The sequence below is a fragment of the Chaetodon auriga genome, chromosome 19 (genome assembly GCF_051107435.1).
Source record: "Chaetodon auriga isolate fChaAug3 chromosome 19, fChaAug3.hap1, whole genome shotgun sequence".
NCBI lineage: Eukaryota > Metazoa > Chordata > Actinopteri > Chaetodontiformes > Chaetodontidae > Chaetodon > Chaetodon auriga.
This window is the reverse complement of record NC_135092.1, coordinates 3,106,493-3,128,310: the sequence shown is the minus strand read 5'-3', so window position 1 is coordinate 3,128,310 and position 21,818 is coordinate 3,106,493. Positions and strand designations below refer to the sequence as shown.

Sequence of the window (21,818 nt, the reverse complement as noted above, 5' to 3'; positions counted from 1 at the left end):
GCTAATTTGACCTCCATTTTTCATTTCTTTGTAGTAGACTTGCAGTAAACGGATTTGATCTGGTTTCAGACTCAATCACAGGTTGTGGCATTCCAAAGCGACTGCTGTAACTTCCTCGCATTCTAAATATTCTTTAACAGTCTGTGAATTTTGCTCAGAGTGATGTGTTTTTGTCACTGTCACTTGACTGCAGTGGAACATAGAGCAGTCTAACGCTGCCTTTTCCAGGTCCGTTTTCCACAATGGAGTACAGACATGATGTGGCTTTGGAGGACCTGTGTCCAGTCTGTGGAGATAAAGTCTCTGGGTACCACTATGGTCTGCTCACCTGTGAAAGCTGCAAGGTGGATTTTCTTTTCCTGTTAAACTGTTCTTGTTGCACTGTGATTGTGTACTGGATAGAAAAGTTTTGCAATAGTTTTTCCCCCTGATTAGATCAACAGCTTATCAAAAAGTTATTGTTGTGTGCAAACAGCTAGACAATAGAACTGCCTGCTTCAAGTGGATCCTTCCTCTCCAACACTTGCAGGGGTTTTTCAAAAGAACGGTTCAAAACAACAAGAAGTACATCTGTGCTGAGAACCAGGACTGCAGAATTGATAAAACTCAAAGGAAACGGTGTCCTTTCTGCAGGTTTCAAAAGTGTCTTCATGTTGGCATGCGACTGGAAGGTAAGAAGGCGTTAACGTACAGGTTTGTGGAATAAATCACCTACTATCGGTCAATATTGATCGCACGTATCCAGCCTACTTGGACAGAAGTAGTTATCAGAACAACCATATATCATATTTCAGTTTTGTTGTTGCAAAGTTAGTCCTAAAAAACGTATTATGGAGGCTGTGAGGAGAGTGTGGCGTAGAAATAAATTACATTGTCCTTTTATAACTGCTCATTATATATCAAATATCTCTAAGGTAATTACTTGGCAAAAAAATAGATAAACAAAATACATTTTAAATGCTTGTAAAAAAAAAAATATATATATATATATATATATATATATATATATATATATATATATATATAGATAGATAGATAGATAGATAGATAGATATAGATATATATATATAGACATGGTATTGTTGGAGCAATTTAGAGCTGCAGAGTTTCAGTAATGAGCTCTAGTGCACTGCTGTCTGTTTCTTTCACCTAAAAAAGAGAAGACCATGCATACTGAGGAATATGGTGAATGCCATCGTGATGTTGTCTCATCTCCAAGAATGAGCAGCATAAGGGGTTATCTGCTCATGAGGGCAGTGTGTGCATTTATCTCTGAAGATCAGCTTAAAAAGAAAAACAAATGAACTTTTCTTTATCAGCTGTTCGTGCAGATCGGATGCGAGGTGGCAGAAACAAGTTTGGTCCAATGTACAAGCGTGATCGTGCCCTCAAGCAGCAGAAAAAGGCTTTGATTCAAGCTAGTGGATTCAGAAGAGAGAGCATCTCACCTCTGGTCTCCTCAGCTCAGAGAGGCTTTATCTGTACTGGTGGCCTCCACCCAGTTCCCATCCTTCATGGCACCCCACTACCCACAACACAGCCTCCATCACTCTGTTCAGTCCTGCCCTCCAGCTCACCTGATGCCACCCAGTACCAGTGCACCTCCTTCTCAAACTGGACCATCAAGTCAGAGTACATCAACAACTGTGCAAGCTCACCAAGCTCTGCTGCAGGGATTAGCTCAGGTGAGCTATACTCAAGACCTTTCTCTCCGGGAGGTCCCAGGATGCCTCAGCTAGTGATGGAGTTCCTGCGCTGTGATCCAGATCAACAGCATCTGCAAAATAAGATCACTGCTCGTCTCCTTCAGGAGCAGACGGGCTGGGAGAAACAAGGGAACCCCAGCACTTTCAACCTGATGTGCCTCATGGCTGACCAGACGCTGTTCTCCATCGTAGAGTGGGCTCGCACATCCATCTTCTTCAAACAACTTAAGGTACAATCCTACCTGTGCAGTCTGCTTTTCACTCACACACACACACACACACACACACACACACACACACACACACAAAGTGAACTACAAGAAATACTTCTTCTGTTTTACAGTGGAGAATAGACACATATGTATGTTTATCATGTGTGTTCATGTCCATGTAGTTTTTCTGTTGTTCCACCATCGTCATGGTTAATTTGGTTATTGCAGGGTCATATCTGTCTTATTCTACCAGCAGTGGAAAGCAACTAGGTACATTAACTCAAGTACTGTACTTAAGTACAATTTGCAGATATCTGCATTTTACTTGAGTATTTCCATTTTCTGTGAGTTAATAGTTATTTGGAAGATTTTACATGTAAAATGTAACTGCAGCTCATGAAATAAAAATACAAAAATAAAATGCCATCGATTTAAGATGCTCATTTTTTGGTCGATCTTTAAATAAAGTGGAAATCTGGATAATCTACTTGTTGTATCCAATTTGCTCATGTTTCGTGTTATGTTGGAAATCATTTTAGCAATGTCACTACACTTTGTGATCTCTGCCATTACTTTGGTGAGGACAGTGTTAAAGCAATCCTTTAAAGAGAGAGAACTAAAACCTCGTTGAGTCCACATGGTCCAAATATGTTGACACACATAGTGATAAAAGTGGTAGTGTCTATACTTTCACATAGGTTGCATTTCCTGTTACATTGTTAGACTGCAAGCTTGATTACACCCAGTGTGTTTTACTTCCAGGCTTAAATAAATGTGTCCAGGATGAGCATTGATATTTCAGGATTCCTTTACAACTTTCCCACCGTGTAATACTATCAAACAGTATTCTTAGCAAGGAAGTGGTTGAATGTTAACGTTAGATGTTAACAGTAGCTAATGGGTTATCAAATAGGTTATCAGATTTCCTACTTTTATGCCACAACTTGGAGGACAGCAGTACGAGATAATCCTTTAGGAAACGGCTTTTTTTTTGTTTGTTTGTTTGGTTTTGTTTCCCAAGCTGGGCGTGATGTAAGAGGAAAATGGCCACTGTGGGAGTATGGGCTTTACTTGTACTGTGAGATTGACATGCTTTGTCAATGCCAGAATTTAAAAAAAAAAAACAGCTGTCCAATCACAGTTTTATGGGCAGGGTCATGGGCAGGGCTTATCATGGCTGACACTAGCTGATGGCATCCTTGAATCAGGATCATGGGGACACTACCATTGACTTTACATTTAATGTCATTTGAGATTGACTGTTTGCAGTTTGAATGTGTAGACTGTGAAGAAAAAAAAAACTGGGACTGACAGAATTTTCTCTGGGTGTTGTCAGCTAATTTGTTTCAGCTGCCTAGCATTAGTTTACAGTAAACAAATCAACACTTTGATGAGTGTAAGAGTATCTTGATAATCCTATCTTAAGTTACATTATGTCACAAGAGAAACAAGAATGAACCACTAGCATCCAATTAAACTACTCTCTGTCCCTTCTAAATATAACTCCAACATGTACCATTTGTTATCCACAAAGACACTGAGATGGTAACATTTAGGTGAGAAAGCATGAGAAACAGTTGGCTCTGTTTTTCCAGGTCTTTGTGTCTGGTTTTCAGACTAGTGTGTGCTCATCTGTCACTGTCTTCAGGGTGTAACCCAATAGGTTTCCCAGGTGTAATAGTCAACTCTGTCATGATTAGAATCTACTTACACTTGTGTACATACAATAGTTTTCAGGATAAGCCATACTCGCACCACAGTATTGGCATATATATGTTGTTGCCTCCCATGTAACTGCATGATAAAGAATGCAAGAGTCAGAGGGGTGGTGCATGGCTGCAACCTGTAACTTGTCCTTTACTTTGGTTTACCTTTGGTGACAAAGCAAAGCACAATGACAACTGTGTAGGTTGGAGCTTGCTGAGATTAGGGGAACCTGTACTTGACTCATTTTAAACACTGTCTTTCTGCTCCAAGGTGAGTGACCAGATGAAGTTGCTGCACAGCTGCTGGAGTGATCTGTTGCTCCTGGACATCATTTCCAGACAGGTCCTGTACGGCAAAGAGGGCAGTCTGCTCCTGGTCACTGGGCAGGAAGTGAGTCATCTCAGCTGTGCTTGTCTTCTTTAGCTACAAAGCATGGGAACATGTATATATGACAATCTGTATGTCTACGTTATATTATTGTACTCCCCTGAGATTTATCCAGATTCAAATATGACTGCATCCGTGTTGTTTAAAGTGAGCATGATTCAATTGTCCCATTTACTGGTAGAGAAGTCTCCACTTTTAGGGGAAAACATCTGATTTCCATCACATATAAATCCCTTACTATGTGCATTCATTGTGTAAGTATTGGTGGTTCTGTTTTATAGGAGTTTTGATTATCATTGTTTTGCTGCCAACCAGTAGAATTTGAGATACAAACCACTTCTTCATACAACTTCTTCTGTTATCAAACCAAAATATCAATATCTCACACCCTAAAATATCTTCTCAGGTAAAACATGTACTCTCAGAATATGTTAATCTTTTTACATTACCATGCAGATGGTTTGAGAATGATTAGCAATCATGTGACCAGACAGTCCCCAATGTTATTTTTATTTTATTTTATTATCTTGTCTTGTGTATCATCCATGACATCAGCATGTATACATGTTCTTTGCTTCAGATAGAGCTGTCTGACATAGCCACTCATGCTGGTCCTACCTTGGCCAGCCTAGTCCAGAGAGGACAGGAGCTGATTGAGAAGCTCCATATCCTAAAGGTGGACCGCCAAGAGTTTGCATGCATCAAGTTCCTTATCCTCTTTAACCCAGGTTAGTGATAACTGATGATTTTTATCCAAAAAGCAGCAATGTACTCTTGGTGAAGTATTTCATACATGTGCTTTTTGGCCAAGGTACCTTTCAGTATCTAATAATGAAAACAATCATGCATACAATTATAGCCTGTCTGCAATGAAAGAGTTTTTCGATGTGCAAAGGAATAGTCTCAGGATTGTATCTGCAGTTGGTCCAGAGGAACCAGGTTCTAAATGAAGTGGATCAGCCATAGTTCCTGCTGACAGTCTGTGGAGATTGTACTTTTCAATGGTTCCAGAACTGTGGAGGTGGAATTTGCAGTGCTCAGCTTTGTTCACTGGTCAAACACAAACAGCTACTTCAACTTGCGTATAGCCTCATTCACAGTGACTACACCCAGTGCTTGAGATCCAACAAGAACATGCTGTTAGTTTCTCTGTAGTTATGTTCAAAAGAAGAAATAATAAACAATAAAACACTCAGCAGCTCATGTTGTGGTGGGGCCGTGGAGTTTTCCATGGTGTCTTCCACCTCTACATGTCTCCTTTTCATTCATTTATTACATTCACTCAAAGAGTCAGACAACTCCTAATTTGCCTAATCTGTACCATTCCTCAGCTCAGAGTTTAGCTTTGGTGCTCCAAAGTTCCTGGAACTATTCAGTCAAAAAGGGGCTGTCTAGAAAATTCAAGGGTTCTTAATGTGGTTCCAGGGGTTTTATCATCAAATGTAATGTAAATCATGCTAGGTAGAGGAAAAAAAGAAACAAAACTATTGATCAAAATTGGTACTTTATTATTCCTCTGATCTCAAATCCATTATATGAAAAGGTCTGACAACTTTTTGTTAGTGTGCATTCACATGTACGTTGGTTGTGACTTCCTCTTTCCCTCACTGACCAGATGTGAAACAGGTGGACGACCATCAGTACATAGAGAGTGTGCAGGAGCAGGTTGAAGGAACCCTGCTGGAGTACACACTGTGCACCTCCTCTCACTGTCTTGGACGCTTCGCTCATCTGCTGCTGTGTTTGTCTGAGTTACGCTCTCTCAGCAGCCTCGCTGAAAACTACTTGTACTGCAATGACCTGAGCGGTGAGGTGCCCTGCAACAGCCTGCTCATTGAGATGCTCCATGCCAAGCGTAGCTGGGTGTGAAGGGGCTCTGTGATTTTCCACACACGTATACACGCACACACACACACACACACACACACACACACACAAATGGAGCATTAAAGGTACAATGTGTAAGATATGGCTAGAATCTTAGTTTTAAGTAGGCCTTGGCGATATATCGATTTTTTTCGATTAATTCGAATTTTTTGCTGTGGACAATTCAAAAAATAAAAAATTCTAGTTTTTTCTCCTCTTGCTACGACGCACCTTTTGCCCCCCAGGAGCTTCTGTAGCCATGTAACAGTATAAGTTCGGTTGCACCATCGCGTTGTCTCATGTTTGATTCTTCGCAAGGAGTGAGATTAGAAAATAGAAAGTGAGCGCTGCAGTGAGCGAAATTGTCGATAAAACAGGGAACGTCAGGTCATCAGTATGGCAGTTTTTTGGATTTTGTAAGTCGGACAGTAGTCAGACCAATGTGGTCTGTAAAGTATGCAAGACCGTCGTCCCCACCAAGACCCTTTAATACCACAAACTTGTTTAACCACCTTAGCCGCGCTCACCCTTTGGAGCGCAGCCGTATTCGCCAATGTCCAACAGCATCTGCAACCGCAGCACCACCGCACAAGCAGCGGACCACCATGCAGAGGTGCTCTGCTCCAGTGCCTTATGACAAATCATCTAAAAGGCACAAAGACTTAACAGAGGCAGTGGCATATCATTTAGCTAAAGACATGCTCCTGCTGAGCACTGTGGAGAAGTCAGGATATAAAAATCTCTTACACGTGCTTGACTCTGTCATTTGTACTTATTGTCTTCTTTAAAAAGTAGGGAAAAAAATTGGAAAAAATCGTAAATCGAGTTTTTTGTGAAAAAATCAGAGATTTTATTTTTAGGCCATATTGCCCAGCCCTAGTTTTAAGCATTCAAAAATTGAACTACTGTTACAACAATCACCAACTCTAGTTTGGTTGAAATAAACCCTTAATACACTAAGTCAGATCTGAAAATCCCTGCTGCTGATACCCAGCCTTCCTCTCACTCTTCTCCTGTTCCACACCTCTCATGTACCCGCCTATCACTTCTTTGTCATGCCTGAAGTCAAAGTCCTGGTCAATTCTTACATATTACACCTTTAAGGTGTGATGAATGTGTAATACAATGAGTAGCAGATTGTCAGTGATATTGTTTTGAGCTTTAAAACTTAATTTCAGCAATAATATTTACAAAAAATATTAGAAAGGAGAAAATGTCACTTGGAACTAGAACGTCTAAATGCCAGGTTTGTTTGCTATTGAACCATACATCAGCTGGTATGAGTGTTATCAGTTTAATCTCCATGCTTCTTGTAAAGGTGTGGAATGTTCAATATTAGACTGCTATTTAAAGTCAGTTATTACTTGGGTTATAATTAGATGCATTTGAGCTCCGCTAGGTCAAATTTTCGTACATCCAGCAGCAGAGCTGGGCTTTATTGTGATTAGAATATCTTTCAAATTAACTGGACAAATCTTAGTGAAAAGTACTCCAGTCTATGAAATGTTTTCAGCCCATTCATCTGTGTGTGCCTGAGTCAGAGCTATGGGAGAGATGCAGCACTGTGCATTTCAGAGTGACATTCTTAACACTGTCACCAGATTGTATCAATGTAAATATACATTGAAACCCTACACACGAAAAGTTGTTCCTTTCAGCTTTACAGCTCACATGCCCATTCTGTGGATTATTTTGTTTTGCGTTCAATAAAGCCATTTTAAAATGTTTGTTGATTTATGTGTGGACATTTTGTTTGTGTATTGTGGAATACAAAGAAGTTTATTTCTATCAAAGCATTTTGCATTCAGGACCTCAAGATAATATGACATGTTTCATTGCCAGTGGTCACGAGTCTGTCATGCATTACAATTACTGTTCTACATGGTGCCTAAAGACAAAGTGAGATAGTTACTTCATGTCAGACTGCAACTGAGGTACAGGAAACACATAGTTCTTGTGTTGTATCAAAGCAAAATGCCTTGATGGTCATTATTTACAGTGCCATGTATGTATGGTCATCATCTCAAGGGGACTTCTGAGCATGTCAGAGTTCTACAGTGCTTCTGCCCTGGCATCTCTGTATGGCTACACAGTCCTCTATACCTCTTCATCCCTGCCATTGGAAAAGAAAAAAAAAGTTTTTTCAGAAATCAAAAATACTTTATTGATCCCTGGGGGAAAATTGGGTCATGTTACTGTTGCCCCCATTCTACTACAACTACAGTATAAATAGTATTTGAATAAAATGCAGCGTCAATGCCAGAGTGTACCTGAGTATTGCACAGCTGCAGAATTTCAGTTCATAAATTCAGGGTCTTCTCCTCCTATTTGGACAGCTCATATACTGGGTGACGTTGGGCAGGGTTGTTGCCCTGGTGACGTGGTACAAATCACCTGAGATTGCAGTTAGGGCACTCGGGTTATGAGTCTGGAGTCGAGCTATTGAGGCTGAGGGTTTGATTCAAGGGGTATTCAGTTGGTTCCTCACCGCTAGCTGCCACTAAAATCTAGACACGGGTCTCTATTTAGCTTGATATAACAGCTCCTTCAGCCACTTGGGGTCAGCAGAAACAAGCTGTAAACACAACATTGGCATATCATCACCATTTATGTTGATATGGTAAACTTTAGCAAACAGTTACCAATTGACACACCCAGCAGACACAGAGCAGCATGATCATTCATGTGGAGTTGTGTTCTTGGCCACCTGATGAATGTAATTCCAATATTCACTTCACACACTCTTTTAGCTCTGTTTTAGTTTCCATGGAAAAATATCTCTAGCTGCTAAATGCTCCATTATGTTCATCAACTCATTGCTGTATGATGTAAGGTAGGTAGTGTACCGTGAGTTTATCAGAGCTTTTTCGGTGAAAACCTGAAACCCAATTAATGAGGGCACTGAGAATGAACCTAAGCAGTAAAGTTACAAGCTGAAAAACCAAAAGTTTGTTATTACAAGTGACTACTCACACATACAAGTAGTCATGTGATTCATTGTTCATGCAGACATATCGATTTTAACTGCTTTCAGAATGTTAGAAGATTTTTCAGTGTGTGACATTGTGGCCTTTTGATGCTCACATCGGAATGTTCAAAATCAAGACAATATTTTTCATGAGGGTGCCATTACATTATGACATTACACCTACAATGTAATTTTTTTCTGAAAATTCAGCCTGACATATGTCGTATTTTTATAACCATACTGAATTTCAAAAAAAAGGGTTGTGGGTTTAAGCAATGCTTGGCCACAAAACGTGAGTTCTGATGGAGCCACTGATCAGCCCTGCAGGGATGAAGAAGTTAATGACTCTGAAGTTGATGGTGCCACATGAGCACACACTTTAGTTTTGAGAAACAAGCTTGTTTGCTGAAAATCTTCAACACATCCTTAAGGAATATACATGCTGTGATATTTGAAGCTTGTGAATTAATCCAAGAAAATGTATTAGAACATGAAGGCAGTGGATGATGAAAAAGCACACACACTTCCTGCAGATTAGAGCACATTAAACCTTTGTTATCGGTCACTGAGATCCCACCGATTACACCTTCAACCACCTGTTATGCCCACTCTGCTTTAATTAAAGGCTTAATCAACATAATGCACCCATCTTATTGTGTGGAGGCGCCCTATCTGATCTTTTCCACCTCACTGGAGCCCATTTCCTAGTCAACCTTGATATCCAGCTGGCATCAAGTTGGCATGCGTCCTGTTCAAGGACAAAATATGGCAGAATGATTAAATACACAATGCTACCAGCCCAAAACAGGTCATCTCCTGGGATCTGATTCATCAGTACATTTGACCCACTGCAGAAAGTAAAAAATGAAAACAGTGCAAAAAAACTGGTACTAATATTCATTCATTGAAGTGAATGAATTATGGGAACCTGTTAAAATATTTTTGTCTGTGTTAGATTATATTTATCATAAGTGACTTTATAAGTGACTCCAATTTTTTAAATTGCACATAATAGGAATAATAGGAAACACATAAAAGAGTGCAGGTAATCAGTGAATTATAAAAGTTTATTGCATCAATTCTGATGTCACTGGTTAATTTAAATCATGGATTTGTGGCTTATTCTTTAATATCATGACATGCTGGTGAATTTATTCGTGTATTTATGCTATATACGTACTTGTGAATAAAAAGATTGAGTAATTGAGGTGTTTTAAGAAAGAATAGACATTTGATGGGGCCATGTCACCACCTCATCTATAATGTATTGGTCCAATCACTTTCCGGCTCAGCAGTGTCAGATGCACCTGGCTAGCTGATAAGATTATGGAGTTGGAAGGAAGAATTTCCATGCTAAACCAGATCCAGGAGCTGAGAAGTTCATGGACACTATCCACCATCATCTTCAGCCCAGCTAAAACTGAGACAGCCTGTGCCCAAGAGTCTAATGCCACCACTTGCTGTCCCTCTGCTGATTCTGACATCAGTCTTGTGATTGTCACTGATGTCCGGCTTGGGGTTAAACCTAAAGCCCTGGTCAGCTCATCTTCATCCTTTCATGAGCCCTGGTCCCTGATAGGTCCTCATTGTTCCCTTGATCATAGGGAGGCACTCGTCTTGCACAACTCCTAACTATGAGCTGGAGAATAGATTCCACATTTTCAATCTGCAAGATTTCCCCCCTTTGGATTAGGAATTCCGGCTACCTCCGCCATCTCCCCGGCTGTTGAGTGGGTCCTGCACATCCCTCCACCAGCCATACAAGGGTAGTCATGCCAGGGTTCTGCCCATGTCTCTGGCCTCCTTCATTCCACCATCACAGATATACTGTATACCCCTCCATCAAATGGTCCCCCTCCAACCATGTTCATTAATGGAGATTCAATCAACAACTTTAATAAAAGTGGCAGTGACATTTTGTTTTCCAGGCACTAAAGTGAAAGATATCTTGGAAAGCATTGCCAGCATCCTGGCTACAAGATGTTATCATCCATGTCAGCTGTTATGATATTCCCAGTCAGTCCTCCCACTGTTTATTCTATTGATAGTATCATCTCCCAATAATACAATGGACAGCGATAGACCACTTCTAGGAAGTATGAATGTAAAGATCTAATACCCCATTCAGACCATTAAATCTGTCTCTACAACTCAGCCTAAGACTCCTACTTCCACACCCACGATCATTGCAGTCAGAATCACTGACAGATCTATCAGATCATCTCCTGCACTGGACAATCTGAATAATCACAGGAACCCAAATAATTCAATTCCAATAACTACTGTTTCCATATCTGGTCATTTTTCTTGTGTTCCCCTCAGGATGGTGCTGGTAAATGTTTGCTTCATATCTAACAAAATTTTTGTGCTGAAAGACAACATCTAGCCTAAGAAGCTAGTTTTTGGCAGAGGACTATGGATCGTACCCTTTTGCCTCCTTTTGTCATGAATTTGACAAACAGAATAAAATGGAGAAGTAATCAAAGATTTGATGGATGATAGGGATTTGATAGAGGAATGAGGGTAAACATGTTATGTGTACGAACACACTTGGACCAGAGGAAGGCGAACTCACAGTGATGGCTACAGAGAGGACACAGGGGAATTGGTTGGTAGAGAGAACAAAAGATTTATTAACAAAAGGTGTCCACAAGAATGGGCAAACAAAAGGCGAGAGCACCAAAACACTGTGGGCTGTCTAACAAAGGGTGTCCATCAAAACGGGAAAACAAAAGGCGAGAGCATAAACACGCTCTGATCAGGGTGAGCTCCAACTCCTCTCACAATCAAGGCTGGGCTGGGCTGAGGGCTTATCCACAGGGCAAAGGCTCCTGGAAAAAAGGAAAACAGAGTACGGGTCAGTATGGACAGGACTGGCACAGGAGATCAGACGACTGGCAGAGGAATGGCAGAGCACCACTGAGACAAGCAGACGATCTGACAAATACTGGAGGAATGAGCCGGGGTTAAATGCAACTGCTGATTAGGTGTGGATGAGGTGATGACTTGCAGGTGTGACAGGAGGCAGGCAGGAGGAGCTTGGCTGGCAGGTGCAGCCTCACAGCACGGACCTAGACAGACAGGGGAAGACAGACAAGACCACAAGGGGGCAAGGAAAACACAGGGAAAACACAGGGAAAAAGGGGAAGACAGAGCACTGCCTAACAAAACACAACTGGCACTGAATGAAAATTAGATATACATTTGTGTCTAATCCCTTGACTTGGTAACTGAGAAGTTTGGACACCTACAACAATAGATAACAATTACTATCCAGTCTCCAGCTTGAGTGGAAGTGGGGGCAGGTGATGGAAAAGCAGGACACACTGGGATAAAGGAAACGACAGGGATAGACATCTCTAGAGATGTAGAAGAAAAAGCAGGTAACTTCAGCAATTATTATGGCAACAGACAGATTTGCTAGAGCAAGTTATTGCTATATGTAGGTTAGTATTTCTTAGAGAATGAAAAGAAAGAAAAGATGAAATTGATTCGACAAGTGCATTCGACTGTCATTTTATGATCGATTATAGTGGTTTCAAACAGGATGTCAAGATGAGATGTACTGTACGAAGGGCTCTCAGCCACTCAAGAATAATAACTCAGGGAGGTCAGGTAACATCTCTGAATTCCAGTGCATGTATGAGTGAGAGGGAATGAGAGAGTGGATGAGTTAATTTGACATTTGCTCTTACAGTCATGTCATAATCATAGCAGTTGAAATGGGTGTAACCTACAGCCTACAGCAATAAAAACAATGTAATATCAAGGTGAAAGGTCATTTAGGAATATGATTAACAGCACCTTATGGGGTGCTACACAAATGGTGAGGCAGAAAGTTTGATTGTGCATTTGATCATCCTAACTGACTAATAGAACCTATGAGTACAAAAGGAACACGAAGATTTTTTAGTCCTCCTGCCACCATTGTTTGTATATTTCAGCTGAGTGTCAAGCTTCTTTTATACATCACGGGCCCCAAAAAGACTTCCGCAAAGGATACACCTGTGCATCCTCACTCATAGCACCTCCAGAAAGCCTCCTCTCTCCTTCAGATGCATTTTAGGAATTGGGACAGCCCTTAGAAAAGTATGTACTGTTATATGCAGTATGCACACAGCTGGGACATCTTTAACTTTGGCCCTCTTGCTCATACATCCGTCACAGTCTATATGAAACTTTTTTTCAACTATTATAGAATGAAACTTTAGTAAAAAGAAAAAGTATGCGATTTGGAATGGGTGCCAAGACTGTGTACAAACCCTGCTTTCGGCAGCTCAGTTGACATGCCGTATTTCTGGTAGAAGCAGGGTATAGAGTCCTTAAAGAAAAAAAAAAAAAGGAACAAACGAAATAAAAATCCAAAAACACTGGGAAAGACTGGTAAACTTACAGGAAGGCTGCAACGCTTGACACAAGAGGTACAAAGACAAACTGGCAAAGACTAAGAGAAACGCACAGACTGAAGGGAGGAAGATTAATGAGGCATAGGTGAAAACAAATGAGGGACAGGTGAGACAAATCAAACGACCACAAGGCGCAAAACACAGAACGTAATGCAAAAGATGACACATGAGGAAAACGTTCAACATAAAGCAGGAAAGAACCCCAAAAAAGCACAACTAACCTGATAATGACAGGTGCACTGAGGATTGTGGGTCAGATTAGGCAAAATAGGACGTTGGCTTGCGTAGTGAAAAAGGCGACCAGATGCACCATGACATCCTGGTAATTCTGGCATACTGCATTTGACGTACTATGCACTGGGACATACTAAAGCTTTTTCTGACATACTAAATAGTTAGCTTGATCTAGTATGGAACGCAACGCAACGCAAATGTACGTATTTTTAAGATGTCCGCAAATGCAGCATCTCTAATGCCGTTTCCTTTACTTCCCGGAAACACAAAGCTTCATTCACCAAGATGGCGACATTAGCGGTGAGACGACCAGCGCTTGGGGGTTTCAGTTTCGAAAACTGCAAGAGGTAACCGCATTTCAGTGAATGAAAATCCGGCGCCGATGACTGCACCACTGAGTTTGAGATGTTTCACTTTTGGTGTCTGGGTGTTGTGTGAAAATGACGTGTATAGATACGGTTTTCCTAGTGATGTTAGCTCGTGCAATGACTCCGTACAATGACTCAGGCTTTTCACCACGCTAGCATTAACGTTAACGTTCACTTATCGTCTGCCTTTGAGCATAACCCATGTTTTATGTTTTGACACAGATAGCTATATAACTTGTGTTTTTTTAGAATCGCATTAAAATACTATAGTATATTGTTTACACACACACACACATATATATATTATTTCACAATAAAAACAAGAGAACGGAACTTTTCTTCTCTTGATATTCATTCCGCTATATTAGTTCAAGTCACTTCATCTTTACTGTATCAAGCAAAATGCAGATGAAAATACATCCTGGAGGCACTGTGTGGGAAGATTATGTTATAAATTAGTCAGTTATGTTCATGTTGATATAGTTCTGTGGTTTAAAATTGGTTTTGTGGGGGGCTCAAGGTAGTGCACCAAAGGTCCAGTTAAAAGTTTTTGTCGCAGAAAAATGAAATGTAATCAGATGTTTACTTAGATCCACTGTGCCATTATTTACATTCTGAAATTACTTTAAAAAGATTAACTCTAGATAGTTCTGTTAGTGAACCCAGATGGTCAAATGAAAAGATTTCAAAAGCTTAACGTAGTTTGAATACAAGAAATACTCACTGATTTGACATCGACTTAATTTAGTAGTAATTTAGTGTCACTGTGGACGCTGTTTGTGCTCAGAGATGCCCAAAACTGAAGAGTCATGCCGTCATGGCGCTGACGGTCTGTGTGAAGTCATAGTCCCACTGCACAAGATTTATTGATAAGATGTTTCAGGATGCAGCTTATTATGATGCCAAGTGATTTACTCTCCAGGCTAGTGAGCTTATTTCCCAAATAATCACGGTGCAACCAATTCAGGACCTGAGGTAGTTTCAAACTAGCAACACATATCTGGTGCATCCCAGGGCACGATATTAGCAGAGTTTAAGGTTTATTAGAAATGGTTGTGCTTGTTTTTTTGTTTTTGTTTTTCATAGTGCCACAGGCATTCAGTTTCACAAGTGCCATATTGATTTATTTTTTTTTTCATTGCTGTTATTTTCAGAAATGCAGTTTTGGAAGGTGAAGCTAACAAAGTGGGATGCAGCCTGCCTGCTGCTCGGAAAACAGGAACTACCATCTGTGGTCTTGTCTTCAAGGTGAGTGACACTCACCTGTAATGTAACTGTAGTTACATCATGAGAATAATGGTGGTGATGTTTTTATTTGTACCAACTGCCCCTTCAGCAGTCTTCCACAAAAAGACGCTGCAAACACAGTGGTCAATGCAGCTTTTTTTTTTTTTTGGTCTTACTGAGGACTTTGGGCAGACTACCAAGCCATAATCAAGACAGGCAGTTCGTGGCATAAAACTGCCCTGAAGCATCACACTTGGGGGTTTCTATCAGTGTGTGGTCTCCATCCTTTTGGGCGATGGACAGCCTTCTAAATTAGTGTAGTTTCTTTTGTAGTTTGTGATCGAAAATAAAGGGATATGTGTGGTTCTTTGCAGCTCTCTTCTTTCAGAAACACCGGCCCCTTGTCTGATCTTTTCCTCTTAGAGTTTGAACAGCAGCATTATTCTAAAGGGCTGCAAATAATTTGTTTTGATTAATATGCCCCATTTCTGTCATAATGTCAGTTATTGTGCATTGTCTCTGATTTAGACAAGGATTTATTCATTGTTTGGATATCATATCCACACTAAATAAATCCACAGCTGTCTTTATTGCATTTTGGCTGTGTTCTACTCAAGTGTCCCAGTAAGCCATGACAGTGTGATAGTTAGTCAGTGTGCACATTACCAGGGCCCTGAAACTGAAGCGGCTAAATGGAATTCAGCCATCACTAATCTTATTATTAAACCTTTGCTTTTTCTACCGTGGCATGTCAAAATGGCTTTAGAGGAAAAGGTTGTATCTGTCATCCAATTACAAGACATGGTCAGAACTAAATGTAGTGCCATTTATTTATCTGACAACTCAGACATTTCACTTTGATGAGGGGTAAGATTAGGCATCTCAACAGTATGTATTTGGCACAGAAAATAATAAGTATATTATTTAAATACAAGCATGAGCATGTCTATGAAGTACATTTGCGTGTGGCAGCAGCAGACACACATACTGACACAACACACAGCAGAGGAAGCTTTCCTGTAACAACAAAACCAGCCGAGCAGCAAAATAAACAGTAAAGCCACATAGAAATGACTAAACCTACAGGTTCAAAGTTTCAGGTCTGTATTGATCCATCCTTTCAGTTTTGAAGTGAATCCTGCTTTGTACAGGCCCTCAACGCAGTGCAAAGTAAAAGGATTATCACACACATGTAGCGAGAGTTTTGCAGTTGCTGCTGTTGTTGTGGGGACATTTCCATCAAGTTCATCCACCGGGCCTCCACTTCCTTGGATGGTGGTAGTCGATGAAGACTTTTGTGTTGTTCTTCCAGACAAAAACAGAAACTGGCGTGCGTTGCTTGTAATTACCTTCCACATTTCCCACGTGTTTCCCGAGTCAGCGTTATAACAAGGAAAATAGTAGTTACTGGGTGTAACTCCACTTCTATGAGCGCATGCGCAGCCCTCTACCTGCATGTTATCAGAGCAACAGTGAAGCACATTATTTTTAATACAGTAAAACATTTAGCACAGTAATGACAGCATTACAGAGTCCATGTCATGGCAGAATGTGGTGATGGTGACAGACTGGTATATCCTCCACACCTACCCCATTCCAACTGAAACATGATCATATACTTGGGAAGTGTAATTGTCAAAGGCTAGAAACAGATCAGAAGGTCTCACCCGACAGGCTAATTGTTAGAATAAGTATTGTTTTACTTTGCTGGAAAGCACTTAAGTAAGCAGAATTATATATGACAGTATGGGTTTACTGACTATAATGATGATTTGTGTTTTCCCGTGAAGGATGGTGTTGTTCTCGGAGCTGACACCAGAGCCACTGAGGGTATGGTAGTGGCAGACAAGAACTGCTCCAAGATTCACTACATCTCCCCCAACATTTAGTAAGTGACAGGAGCTCAGGTTTGTACAGCACACCCCAGCAAACCCTGTTCAGATCCGACAGTTTTGGATGATTTGCTCAGGACTCACATTGTTTGACATGCAAACTTTGTGTATTCAAATGAACAAAGATGAAGTTAGGTGATATATCTATATATCCGACTCATAGTGGCTTTTAAGAGAATATCTGATTAGTACAGTTTTATTCTTTTCAGTCTTTATGTGCTAGAGCTGAGGTGATGTACAGCTGATAGACTGCTGTGTTGTTGTGTTGTTGTCCAGCTGTTGCGGAGCAGGAACAGCTGCGGACACAGAGATGACCACTCAGATCATCTCCTCCAACCTGGAGCTGCACGCCCTCTCCACAGGCAGGGTGCCACGTGTGGCCACCGCCAACCGCATGCTCAAACAGATGCTCTTCAGGTACCTTCCTCAAGCTGAATCAGTCTGGATATGGTGCATGTTTCGAGAAAAAAACAAATGAGAAACTGTTGACAGATAAAATAACCAGTGAAGTACTTGACAAATCGAGGTACTGAATCACATTGATGCAAAAATTTGTACTGCTATTTAATGAAAAATCAGTTTTAAATGTTTTATGCTTAGTATGAAATGCTGCTGTGTGTCTCTTCAGGTATCAGGGCTACATCGGCGCTGCTCTGGTCCTGGGTGGAATGGACTGTAATGGCCCCCACCTCTACAGCATCTACCCTCATGGCTCCACTGACAAGCTGCCCTACGTCACCATGGGTCTGTTTCAAACACAGCACGCCACTGTTTCTACGTGTTTCTCATGTTTCAGTTACGGCTTGAGGTCTTGATGGGTTATGAAGGATTAGCAGGTTACATGTCATTTACAGTGAGGAAAAGCAGAGACTTTGATCTCCACGCTGTTATTTTAATCAACCATATCTTCTTAACATTTCTATGAAATCTGAAGAAAATTTAAATTGTCCACATTTTTCATTATCTAGCTATCATTACATATCAGGTTTCTGTCATGAAACTGAGCACGGCCATCATCTAATTCAGCAGCTCAGCTAGCTGATAAATGTTGACTGCTTATTTCACTCATGATATATGTTGTAGCATATAAAAACACCATATGGACATGTTGACAAGGTTCCATTGGACTTCTTTTCAAAAGGCTCTGGGTCTCTGGCTGCCATGGCAGTGTTTGAGGACCGCTACAAGCCTAACATGGAGGTGAGCACAGCGCTCACATGCAATTCATAGCAACACAACACAACCCTATAAGCAGTTTGATACTCTCAAACAACTGATTCAGACCTCCCATAATAGCACGCTGGTCTTCATTTGAGCATCAATGTTGTTTCTTCACAGGAGGAGGAGGCCAAGCAGCTGGTGCGAGATGCCATCGCTGCAGGTATCTTTAATGACCTGGGCTCTGGCAGCAATATTGACCTGTGTGTCATCACCAAGGGCAAGGTGGACTACCTCCGGCCCCATGATGAGGCCAACAAGAAGGGTGTCAGGTGAGAAAAGTGATGCTTCTTAAACTGTGAAACTGTACTTTATTTTCATCCTCAGCTCTTCATCCACATTATTTTCCTTTGATTCCTGACATGTTAAAATAACCTGGATGTAATGTTTTACTTACCTTGACTAATTTGGAGCTGTGGGGTGAGACTTCAAATCACCAAAAGTGAGCAAATTCACCTTGGGTCCGTTCCAGAAAGCAGGTTTAGGGAAAACTGAGTTTTCGGTTCCTGAAACAGAGATCACTTAACTCTCTCTGAGTCAGTGTACTGTAGTTCATCACCCTGAAAGAACCCAACCTGCTGGCCTAACAAGGCTGGTTGTCCTCTACAAATGCTGAGTTTCTCTCTGCCCGCCCCTCCCACAGAGCCTGAAGGAGCTGTCTGATACACGGTTTCACCCTTAGCTCGAAATATATTGTAAATGTAGTTCTTTTTTTTTGGACAGTGGACGTTCTCTTTATAACACTGTGACTCTTATGCCCGGATCAGACTGCATGATTTCTGGCAAGACTACACATATGACCCGAACTAATCCCAGCACATCTCATTTCACGATCACCTACAAGTTCAGAGGTCATCAGGGAGGCGGGTGAAGCAGCTGATGAAGTGCTTCTGCTATTTCTCACCAACTTTTGTCTTTTTTGACTCGGTCTTCCTCCCTTGAGGAAACGTTTAGCGGTGCTGTTGCCACAGCTCAACAAAGTCTTCCTCTCTTTCGTTGTCCCAACTGACAGCAGCAACCTCAGCATCCCTCCTCCCCCTGCTCCTCTTTGCCATGTTTACCTGACTGGTAAACGCTCAGGAACATGTCGTGGGAGATGTCATACTAGGCGTGTCAAGACAAAAATATTTGCTAGACTTTTGGTCGGGGTGTCGTGGCGCTGCACAACAGGTCTGATCCGAGCATTGGAGAGCTGTTAGATGTGTCTGTGGTGCAGCTGAAATGACTAATAGATTTTTTTTTTAAGACAGGCTGCATGCAGTCTCCAATGTGAGTTAACAACAATTCATATGTAAATAAATGTCTAAAGACAACTTACTTTACACTCAGATTTAACCAAAGATGCCTTTTCAACTGCAAATCCCAAACTGAGGTTACAACACATCATTGGTCCCTGAACACATCGTCTCTATTTGAGCTGCATTTTTGTATTTTGTCTTCATTTGCTGCCACCTGCATTTTACCTGTCAGGTAACAGCTGAATGAATATATATAGAAAAAATAAGTAAGATTCCAGCTCATTATCATCCGTTAAGGAAGTGTGGTAAATGATGAATGAGTCAACCGTGCACAGTAAAATGTAATAATGTTCATTATTAGCTCTTTTGTCCACTCTGTGTTTTAAAGATAATGTCATAATAGTTCCCATACACGCCTTAATATTTAGGGTTATAATAGGATTATTTATCTGTTGCCATGGTGAATTGTAGTATCAGAGTCCCACTTAACTCAGACACAGCCCAAAACTCTTGAGCTTCCTGTCACAGGGTTCATCAGTCAGAGTTGGTCAAACCTCCTTTCTGGTTGTAATCATACATTTTATAGTGAGCATAATCCAACAATGTTGAGCCAAAATCAACCAGCAGCTATACAATAAACAGCGACACTTCAGTGTTTAAATGCTCATCCTTCCTAGAATGTATTTTCATCTTGCACATTGGAAAAGATTTTCCACATTGTGACATTAGGAATCCAAGATGAATGGCAGCAATTACCATGTGTAGAGTTTGTACAGCACAGGAGGATGCTGTTGTCTCCACCTCTGCTTAAACAGAATGCATCATGTCATGTCACATCATACAGAGCATGTTGGGATGCTGCACTCATGATCATTTAGCTATTAACTACCCATTTTTTGTTGAACTGCTAGATGACTTTTTGTTTTATTACTTGTTCTGCTTGAAGAGTAAATGAGAGTGAAGCCTTGCAGCAGTGAGTACAGATGAAGTTGATGTGGTAGAGTGCAGACTTAACAGCCGCCGCCCCTCACGCTGATCTGAATTTGCCACTAACCAACTTTGCTCAACCTTAATCGCGTGCTCAGTTTGTCTTCGCATCACTAATGTGCATGGCTGTATCTGGTTGTGGCATGCTGTGCTGACGAATCTGAACTATCTCAGACGTGTGGAACCACATTAAACAAGCTGAACCAAAAGCTTGTCTAATGTAACTGATCAGGCCTAGGTTTGATTGAAACTTACTATTTCATGTGTCTTATTTTCTCCTGACGTAGAGCTGGTGACTACAAGTACAAAAGAGGGACCACCAGTGTGTTGACGAAGGTGGTGACCCCGCTGGCCCTGGAGGTGGTGGAGGAAACTGTACAGACTATGGATACCTCTTAAAATACTTGCACTATGTGTTCCTGGATGTAACTCACTACTCTTCAGAATTCCTAACACAAATGGCATGTTTTTTTCCATGATTTACAATAAAAGTGTTTGAGTTGGTTTGCTTTGTTTGTGACTGTCCTGAACTTGTTTGTCTTGAAAGTTGTTGCTACAAATAAAAACGCTGAGTCGGTTTTAAAAGGACCAGTTAGATAAAAGCTGCTTGATGTCTGAGCTGGAAATAGTCAGATGCCTGCTGTGAAGTATTTTTATCCGGCAGGGGCACTTAAAAACAATTTAAGATTCTGTGTTCAATGTTTTACCTGCATAGAATAGGTTGACAGTGAAGATACAGACAGGAAAGCTGAGGAGAGAGAGGGAGCAGTCGACCATACAACAGAGGTCCCCGGGGGACGTTCGGCTTCCTCTGTCAGTTTAACGAGGGAAAAGACGAGTTTAGTAAGAGAAACAAGAGGCTGCAGTTGAATAGATATTAGTATGAGATTCTCTCACTTCATCTTGCAGCACGACATAAGAATATTTTGGAATCTATTTTCTGTGTATCGTGAAAATAGCAGGCCGTCCTTAGAAGTTCACAATTTTTCAAGTCTGTCAGTAGCCAGGTATTTATTTTAACACTGAAATATTTGTCTTGCTGTCATCAGTCGTCCTGTGAAACCGATGTGATACAAATCCACTGTCCTCTCCTTTGTACAAATATATTTCAAACCTGCTTTAACAGTCTGAGATAATCAAATCAAGTGGGTACTTTCCAAAGTTGCAGTCTTAGAAAACTGCCTCCACTGCAGCCAAACAAGGAAACACAAAGAGGGAATTTTGCATGTGAAATGGCTGTAACTTAGAGACACTCATTGGATTTCTTTAGAGTGCTGATGTCTCATATGGACTTCTACAATGTAGAAAACATTTTCACACAGAGGTCTGTGCATTTTGTCCTCCATCACTGGTCAGTATGAACACAAGGAACAATTACAGCCAGCAAGACCTGTTTCAGTGT

The 21,818-nt window shown here is 40.9% G+C and overlaps 2 protein-coding genes across 2 annotated transcripts; both read left to right on the top strand.

Moving 5' to 3' along the window:
* Positions 1-242: 242 nt before the first annotated feature.
* Positions 243-5,881, top strand: nr5a1b (nuclear receptor subfamily 5, group A, member 1b). The gene is made up of 6 exons (XM_076758134.1): positions 243-344; positions 530-671; positions 1,332-1,936; positions 3,896-4,015; positions 4,593-4,740; positions 5,628-5,881. The coding sequence occupies exons 1-6, from the start codon at positions 243-245 to the stop codon at positions 5,879-5,881; spliced, it is 1,371 nt and encodes a 456-aa protein (XP_076614249.1).
* A 7,877-nt stretch (positions 5,882-13,758) lies between these two features.
* psmb7 (proteasome 20S subunit beta 7) lies at positions 13,759-20,919 on the top strand. The gene is made up of 8 exons (XM_076757884.1): positions 13,759-13,833; positions 15,009-15,102; positions 16,872-16,969; positions 17,250-17,390; positions 17,602-17,717; positions 18,115-18,173; positions 18,312-18,463; positions 20,704-20,919. The coding sequence occupies exons 1-8, from the start codon at positions 13,772-13,774 to the stop codon at positions 20,813-20,815; spliced, it is 834 nt and encodes a 277-aa protein (XP_076613999.1). The 5' UTR covers positions 13,759-13,771; the 3' UTR covers positions 20,816-20,919.
* The last annotated feature ends 899 nt before the right edge of the window (positions 20,920-21,818 follow it).